General features: G+C 38.2%; 1 protein-coding gene across 1 annotated transcript; it reads left to right on the top strand.

Moving 5' to 3' along the window:
* Positions 1-5,116: 5,116 nt before the first annotated feature.
* On the top strand, positions 5,117-6,436 carry LOC128999302 (uncharacterized protein F54H12.2-like). The gene has a single exon (XM_054425728.1). It carries the CDS (start codon positions 5,117-5,119, stop codon positions 6,434-6,436), a length of 1,320 nt encoding a protein of 439 aa, XP_054281703.1.
* Positions 6,437-9,677: the final 3,241 nt, after the last annotated feature.

The raw sequence follows: 9,677 nt of genomic DNA, 5'->3' as shown, positions 1-9,677 counted from the left end.
TTTTTAGTTTGTTACTAGCCTGCAAACCGTATACATCAGTATCTAATTTGCAATGGATACCAGTGCTAGAGATATGATTGTGCTGTCTTTGAATAAAGCTCGTGTTAATCGTAAACGTAAAGACTTGCGACGTTTGCTTTTGATTAATAGCGTGTTACAGAAAGCTAGAGAAGTGCTTTTACAGGAGGCATTCTTTGGTGGTAGTTGTAATAGTGGAAAAGCAAATTGAGTATAAAATATGTTTATTTCCAAACAGTAAACCGGATATTGTAATTGATACATATCAGGATGTTTATGAGTGTTGAAATAGAAAGTTTTAATTTGTTATTGAAGAACACAAGTTTCACTTGTCCTTGAGCGAATCTATATGTACTCAAATTGACGAAAACAAACTTTCACTTTCACCACCTGGAGGTAAATAAGCCCCTTAAAACCCCTGCCTGCGATGGTAGGAATCATTCAAGCTCGCAGAGTCAACACTCCGACGAACTACATCTGAGCCCTAAGACACCTCCGAGCATCTACCATGGACCCGCAGGACCTGAAGGAACAGCTAAACAGCGTCAGACAGCCTCAGTACACACGGTTGTCCGAGCTGAGGACTGGGATGCTGTACAGAGTCGTCAAGTTCGATCGCTGCACAACGAGACTTGGAGAGGCTATCTCAGCAACGTTGGAGGGACTTGTTGGAGATGATTTTTATCTCCGAGTCTTCTTACCGGACCGCTTCAAGACAGTTCTACCAGATGAGGTGATAAACGCCTACAACAGTGAGGACATCCCGAGATTGTCACTGCAGTACCTGGGGCGTGGAAAGGGTATAGAATTTGTATAACATGTAATAATGTAACTGAATAAAATTTTCATTATAACAACTTATCTTCCTTTTATTTGTGTTACTCCCCATAGTTATTTATATTTAAAAATACTGCTTGTGTTTATGTAGAACCAGTGTTAATCATGGATCCAAGGTGGAAACATCCATTCTCAGCAATCATAGCAGGCCCTTCAGGCTGTGGAAAGTCTCATTTCGTCAGTAAATTTATTGAATATATGAGTATTATTTGTGATACAGTGTTTAAAAATGTGTATTGGCATTATGCCGAGTGGCAACCAGGTTATAACTTGGAAAGTGTTGTGTACAAAGAAGGTATTCCAAATATGAGCGACTTTGATGGTTCTGAGCCTAGCTTAGTTATAATTGATGACTTGATGAGAGAATCAGATAACAGAGTGGTTGATTTGTTCACAAAAGGTTGTCATCATAGAAACATAAGTGTATTTTTCATAACACAGAACCTATTCCACCAAGGTAGGGGACAAAGAGATATATCGTTAAATGCTCATTATATAGTGTGTTTTAAAAATCCTAGAGACAAGGCTCAAATAAGACATTTAGCTCAGCAAGTGTAACCAGAAAACCCAAGATTTATTCAGGATGCCTACAATGATGCGACAAAAGCACGTCATGGTTATCTGTTACTTGATATGAAGCAATCAACACCTGATGAGATTAGGTTCAGAACAAGCATATTCCCTAGTGACATAAATAATTATGTTTACGTTCCTAAAAACAACAGAGGAAAGTGAATATAAGTCGAGTGTTGGTGTTTTACCACTTCAGTCTATCGTCATGTCTCAAGCGGTCAAAAAGAATATTAACTTGTTACGAGCGATCTCGCTCATGACTCCCAGACAACTTAAAAGTGTTTTAAAAACAGCTGACAAGGACTTGATTCAGTCAGTCTGTAAGTGTGCTTACAATCTGTTGCAAGGTAATGTTAGTGTTACTCCTCAAGTGAAACGAAAACTATCTAAATACAAAGCAGTGCTAAGAAGATTGGTGAAGAAAGGTGAAAAGTGCAAAAGTAAAAAACGATTTATTGTTCAGCAGGGAGGTGGTTTTGCACTACCAATACTTTTAAGTGCAGTGTTACAAGCTCTCCTTAACTAATAAAACCTATAATGGAACACGCAAAGAAAATGATAATTATTTCTCCTGACGATCTACAAAGAATGCAAGCCAACCCCGAAACCCATGTGAAAAGTTCAGGTAACAAAAGCGATACCGTTAGTGAATTGGATCGTGAAATGTCGAGTCTGCTTAATAACAAGAGTCTTAGTGATCAGGATAAATGGAGTCAATATCAGCAGGTGTTACAAAGGTATTGGCATTTTGCGAGTCAAAAGCGAAAGCCTGTTCAGATACCTGTCATTGATTTGGAAACCCATAAGCACAAGTCTTTAAACACAGATGAGTTGGTTGAAACATTCCCTAAAACATATAAGTCTGATGTTAAAAATTTACTAAGACATATTGGGAAACACCAGGATAAGATAGAATGGGATGATAATGGATTAGTTTTTATTGATGGAGTTGTAGTGGAAAACACCAATATAATTGACTTGTTGCATGATATAATAAGAGCAAGGAAAGCTACTCAGCCGCAGGGATGGAAACAGTTTATGCATGCTCTAAAGGATATAAGAACACCTATTGAGTTCATAACCAATCAATTTGCACGAACCTACTATGAAAGACTCAAAGGTTATGTTTCACCAGTAGATAAAAGTATCAAGCTTATGTCAAGTAGAACAGAAGAGTACAAGTTTTCACCACGTACACTGCGGCCATTGTTTAGTACACAAGGAGAATTTGAAACACCTTCAAGATCAACCCCACTTTCAACATCATTTGCACGTAGAAATAGAAAGCAAAAGTGGGACAGCTTTAGGTTAGACTAGATGTCAACGGATTTAGCAACTATCTATTATGACCCCGCACACCCAGCCGGATATCGTGGAGTTGTACCGTTATTGGAAGCAGCGTCTGCAAAGAAGAAAACTGTAAAGGAATGGTTACAATCTCAAGATACATACACACTTCATAAACCATTGAGAAAAAGATTTCCTCGGAATAGGTATGCAGTGTATTCGATCAATGAACTCTGGCAATGTGACTTAAATGATATGAGAGGGTTAAGCAAATATAATGACAATATGAACTACATCTTAACTGTTATTGATGTTTTCAGTAAACAAGCGTATGCAAAACCGCTAAAAAGAAAAACTCCCGCAGAGTTTATTCGAGCGTTTAGTTTGATTCTTTCAGAAACACAAAAGCACCCAAAGAACTTACAGTCTGATAAAGGAACGGAATTCACAGCCAAGGAAGTAAAGCAATTTTTCAAAAGTAAAAATATAAACTACTTTACTACAAATAATCCTGATGTTAAAGCGGCTGTAGTTGAAAGATTTAATAGAACATTGAAAACTCGCATGGGGCGCTATCTAACACATAACAATACGTACAGGTATGTAGATGTTTTGGATGCACTGGTGAATTCATATAATCACAGTTGGCATAGAAGTATAAAAATGGAACCAATCGAAGTTAATGAGACCAATTCATTCAGAGTCTGGAAAAACCTCTATGGTGTAAAAGAAAAAGTTGTTAAGCCCAAACTATCAATTAATGATACTGTGCGTATTTCAAAAAGTAAAGGTATTTTTGAAAAAGGTTATGAAACTAATTGGTCAGAAGAGGTGTACAAAATTACAAATGTCCTTCAGCTTACCAAACCAATGTACCAATTGCATGACCTAAACAACGAACCAATAGATGGATATTTCTATGAGCAAGAGTTGCAAAAAGTTAATCTTCATGACAATAAGATTTTTAAAATAGATAAAATCATAGCCACCAAAGGAAAAGGTCCCATTAAGGTTTACCTAGTGAAGTGGTACGGTTATAGTGACGATTTCAACTCGTGGGTGCGTGCTTCAGACCTTCAATCAATATGAATGATCAATTCTACCTCACACTACCTAGTAACAGTTCCATGGGCTACTATCCACAAAATACAGTATCGAACTTCATTACTCAACTATCACGCCCGATAAAGCTGGACGGGTTGTGGGAAGTGGCAATAGTAGAGGCTCACTGCCCCTGATCTTTGTTGACTCTAAGTGAAAACAGTGTAATATACATCCATGCTTACCCACATACGAGCGGGTAAAGACCAATGCTTGGGAAAAAGACGAAGAACCCAATTATGATTTGATCGCTCCTATGATGGTGGTTGCAACATTGACACCTGGTGATTATATAAATGTTAAGGAAGTTATAGATATGATCAACAAACATGAAGTCATTCGTGATCACACATATTTTAATTATGACGAAAAAACTAAAAGAGTTGAAATCAACAGCCAGTCTCACGTGATACAGATTGAATTGTCGGACAAGCTAGCTCTGCAACTTGGTTTCAGTCCCGGAGAAAACGACTTGCTGAAGAATAACCAATCGATTCGCCCAGCCAACCTGAGTAGGATTACCCTCTCAAATGTATATTTATTGCGATATTGTGGAATCGCAGTTTGTGGGTGATTATATGGCCCCGCTATTGCAAATTATTAATATTGACACAGCTGACTATGTGTATGGAAGTAGCAGATTTATGCAGTTTAACAGCCCCCACTATGTGTCAGTGTTAAAGTCGAGTTTTGAAAGTATGGAAATCGATTTAAGGGATAACACAGGAGCAAAGCTGCCATTTAAGTTTGGAACGTCCTGCGTTAAACTACATTTTAGAAAGAAAGCTGACAACTAAGAGAAATGACTCTTAACGTTTATGATCCTTACTTGGTGTATTACCGTAACCAATTAGGTAGTGGTGTGAGTGTTGTGTACAAAGGTTCCCCATACCAAAGAGGACACGGTATTGGCAGTTTCCTAGGTGGGTTATTTCGCACAATAACCCCTCTGCTACGATCTGGAGCAAATACTATGGGTAAGGAAGCTATTAAATCCAGTCTTCACGTTTTGAAAGATGTTATTAATTCAGTCCCTCCGGAACAAGCTATATCTGCTGGTGTCAAGGAATTTACAAGTAATCTGAAACGCAAAGCGGATGAGAAGATTGATAGAGTTATGCAGGGGTCTGGCTATAAGAGGAGAAAAATCAACGTTACACCTCAGTCTTTGAAGAAGCTTCTAGCTGTACACAACAAGTCTAAGAAGCGGCCACCTGTCAAGAAACCGTCTGAAAGCAGTAAGAAGAGGAAGCGAAGAATCAGTGCGTAAAAGAGTGAAAGACATTTTTGGTTAAACAACATGGCATTCCTACATCATCAATCATGTGAGTGTGTGAAATCTGAATTGGACTTGTTTACGCTACCCGCAACACAAACTAGCATCGAGAATGGCAAATGGGTTCAATACAAACCAATTTCCTCGTTAACAGATGATTCGCCCATAGAGTTTGTAGTGCCCGGTCATGGTGATCAGTACTCTGACTTGTCAAATACAATGCTAAATATTAAAGCATGTATTGTAAAACCCGATGGTACAAAACTGGACCCATTGGTAGATACATCAGTTGGTCCAGCAATTAATTGGTTACACTCAATGTTCAGTCAAGTAGACTTGTATGTAAACCAAAAATTGGTTACACCACAGAACAATACTTACGCTTACCGTTCGTACATTGAAACACTACTCAACTATGATGAAAGTGCTAAAGACTCACATCTATCCTGTGCTCTGTGGTATGATGACAAGTCTGGTGAAATGGATGATTGTGAAAGTAAAAATACAGGTTTGGAAAATCGCAGATATTTTACAAAGTCAAGCAATGTTGTAGATATGGTTGGTCATTTGCATGTGGATTTATTCAATCAGGAAAAATTTTTACTTAATGGTGTGGAACTGCGTTTGCGTCTAGTGAGATCAAGAGATTCGTTCTGTCTAATGTCCAAAACAGAGAAGTATAAAGTCAAGATTGTTGAAGCAAATCTTTTGATACGTAAAAATAAAATAAATCCTACAGTGTTGTTGGCTCACAGCAAGACTTTGGAAAGTGGAACAGTCAAGTACCCGATAACAAGAGTCGAAGTGAAAGCTATGACCATACTCTCAGGCATTCAAGGCAAGACATTGGACAATGTTTTTCTGGGACAGCTACCAAAAAGAATAATTGTTGGTCTAGTAAGCAACAAAGCATTTAATGGTGATTTCAAATCAAACCCATTTAATTTTCAATCCTACAAGGTGAACTTCTTCTCACTCTACGTTGATGGAGTTCAGATACCATCCAAACCACTGCAGCCAGAGTACTCTGAAAATAAGGAATTATCTGTTATGTCCTATCACACATTGTTCAGTGGGACTGGAATACACTTTCTGAACTTGGGTAACAGCATTACTCGCAGCGATTATTCTCAAGGTAACTGTGTTATGGCATTTTACCTGACACCGGACTTATCTGCCAACGCCACCACTCACTGGAACCTCATTAGACATGGTAGTTTAAGGATTGAACTTGGATTCTACGAAGCTTTGACCGAAACCATCAATTGCATCGTTTACGCAGAGTTTGACAACATCATTGAAATTGACAAAAATAGAAATGTAACGGTTGACTATGGGAGTTAAATACAAACAGCATGTTTTGTGTTATGACAGTACTTCGCCTACAGTCTGCTGAGATGGATCGTAAATATAGTGTTGTTTTGGACATTCAATGTTTCAAGAATAACGATGGAGGTTACATAATCAAGGAAGTTGCTGCTATAAATTTAGAAACGGGAAGTTTATTATTTCATCACATTGTTTGTCCACCGTTTGCCCGCAGGCTGTTGACAGCAGATAAGCTAAGAGAAAGTTATTGGGTTACGAAATACTACCATGGCCTTGACTGGAATGATGGTGACATCCCATACCATGTATTGCTGGAAAAACTAAAAATTTCACTTACTTCAATTATGTTTGTGCTTGTGAAAGGAAGAGAGTAGGCAGAGTTTATTAAAACTATTTTACCACTTTGCTGTACGGTTATTCATTTTGAATGTTTACACTCTCAGTCACTCAATGTGCTCAACAGTTTGTTTGCTTCAGACAGTTTAAGATGTAACAATCATTGTGATAGTTATCATAAGTGTGCACTGTCAAACTGTGTAAACTTAAGAAAGTGGCATTTCCTTACACAAAAATGAACTCCTTGCAAGTGGAGTGGTGTTTAAAGAAGCTCCCAGTTCAAAATGTTGGTGTATTCCCATCAGACTGTTTACCCATTAGGATTACACCCTCAACAGCGTTTGTAGTCAACACTGACCCACACACCAAGAAAGGCACTCACTGGATTGCAATTTATCTGGATAAACACCAAAGACTGGAATATTTTGACAGCTCTGGACAACCACCAACTGTTCCTGATCATGTTAACTTTATAAGAAGAAACTGCTGGCATTACCACTTCAATCACAATAAGCTGCAAGGTGAATTTTCTACAGTTTGTGGACATTATTGTTTAACATATTTGTATTTTAGGCCACAAGGCTATTCAATGCAAGACTATGTATCTCAGTTTTCAACAAATGTTAATCAAAATGATTTTCATGTATGTAACCTGTTTGACTATTGTTATAAAGGAATGTAAATAAAAACAAGTATGTTGTAGTTTATTGTTTTCCCTTGGGTTATATGTATACATACAAATAGTTATATTTAAAAAGAAAATGTTCAAACACATAAAGGTTGCTCTTTTAGCTCGATTTAACAAAGATTTCAGCACAATATGATGATACAACAACCAAAACTTACTTTATTTGTGAGGATTTTCATTTCACACAATCAACATGGTAAGAAAAAAATTTAAAAATGTGGTAACACAGTTATACAAAATATAGTAACTGGAATATTTAACTGATTGAAGAAAAAACTATGTACTCTAAAGCAACTTCAAGTTTGACATAGACTATACAGATATATACAAACTATAAGTTTATTACAATATATACAAACTATACATTTATTACAAAGTATATTACAAAGGTTTCTACAGTTGAAACGTCAATTCTTAGAAATAGTAATGGTTGAAATTTGTTGCTGGATGGGAAACATGTTTTTAAAAGATATCTACATCTAACTCTACACCCGGTGGTATTAGATGATGTCCATGAGGAAGGGTTGTAAACCCATCAACATGAAGGTATCTTTTACCATCATACCCACGTGAGTTTATTTTCCCACCGGGTGTAGACCTTGTGTTTCTTTGATCTAAAAGTTGAGTTCATGGTATAAAAATCATAATTTTCTCTTATACATGTTCTATAGTGGTCAGCCCTAAGTTTATGTTTTACTACAGCCCTAGTGATACCCTTACACTTTTTAATTTCTGCTTCGGTGCCCTACGGAACAATGCAGTACACCTTTGTCCGAACGCCAAGAAATTCGAGAATGAACACACCGTTCATCTCATCCTTCATCTTTCCCAATAACTTGGCGTTCGTAGGGCTGTAGGCGGGGTTGTCCCTACTCAATCCACTGGTGTCAAGATGCTGCATCATTGAACGGAACCTATTGTACATGTCCTCAGTGTACAGCTCGACTACAAAACTGTCTGTGTCCATGTACAACAGGCCCACATTCTCCTCACCAAACTCTTTCACCAGGATGTCATAAAAGAACCAATACATCAGCTCTTTACTTATATCTAAGATACACGAACCAACGTAAAGGGGCTTCTCAAGAACAATACTTGTCTTAGCCAAATGAAGACCAGCCAATGATTCAGTGAATATTGTGCTGTACAGAAAGTTGGGCTTAGCAATGTATTTTTCCAGCTTTCTGTTGTCAGACACAAGTTTGAAATTCATACGCTTACGGTAGTTTTCCATAGTCTTCCCGAACACGGAGTTGTTGAACAATTTAAAAAGATCTTTTTCAAAGTCATTCTTGGCCTGTTTACGGAGGTTCGTGTTTAGCTCGATGTACGGTTTTAACCACGGAGACTGGTTGAACTGAACGGCTCTGTGGATTTTTTTAAGTTTTAGGCCATGGTTTAGAGCTTGTTTTAAAATGCGGTAATGAACTATGTAATTAGTTTTGGGTTCCAAAGTGGTGAGCAATTTTGGGTGTTTGCCACCTGGAGGGACTTTCCTCTCACAAAGGAAGGGTAAGTGCTGGTGAGACCAGTAAAGGGATTGAGGATAGTCTACGTCAACCTCAAGGATGTAACCCACGTCAGAATCATCAGGCACAGACTCCACCTTCAGGCTATCAATTTGCTCTTGAGAGAGCCAACTGAAGCCTCCTGTTGGGAGATACTGGGACATGGCCCAACCGTAAAGATTATTAGCGTCTACATACTTGATGTATTTAGACGGAAAGGTCGGATCATAGTCATCACAATGTGTTGGCTTTGGACCTTCGCTTACACACTTGTGAAATACCTCCCCTGATGCTTTTTTCAAAGAATAGGTACATGTCGTGGTCCTGAAGGGTCTCTAGAGTGACGTTAGTTTTGAAAAGCATTGCATCCCAACTAAAACTAGGCAATGTGATGTAGTGGGCAGGGTCAAGTTGGTGGGTCTGCAGACTAGTCTGCCGGAAGTTCTCAAAGATATCTGCGAGCAACAGAACATCAGTGAGGAGATAGATGTCACTATATTGTCCGAGGTTTTTAACATTGAATGTACTCCACACTCGTTGAGCGTGTTCATACGATTCATCTGAGATTTGCTCTAGGGACATTTTGTTATAGAACTTGACTTTATCAGGGAGATGGGTTTCATCTAACTTTGAAGGACATGAGACATACTCATATGGGAACACCCCCTTCCGAGTTAGCAGATCGAACTGCTCATCTACTGGGAACTGTTTCCTGGTTTCCTTT

This window comes from Macrosteles quadrilineatus, unplaced genomic scaffold (genome assembly GCF_028750875.1).
Source record: "Macrosteles quadrilineatus isolate MER2022 unplaced genomic scaffold, UCM_ALF_1.0 Scaffold_1__1_contigs__length_201487025, whole genome shotgun sequence".
Classification (NCBI taxonomy): domain Eukaryota; kingdom Metazoa; phylum Arthropoda; class Insecta; order Hemiptera; family Cicadellidae; genus Macrosteles; species Macrosteles quadrilineatus.
This window is presented reverse-complemented; position numbering and strand designations above follow the sequence as displayed.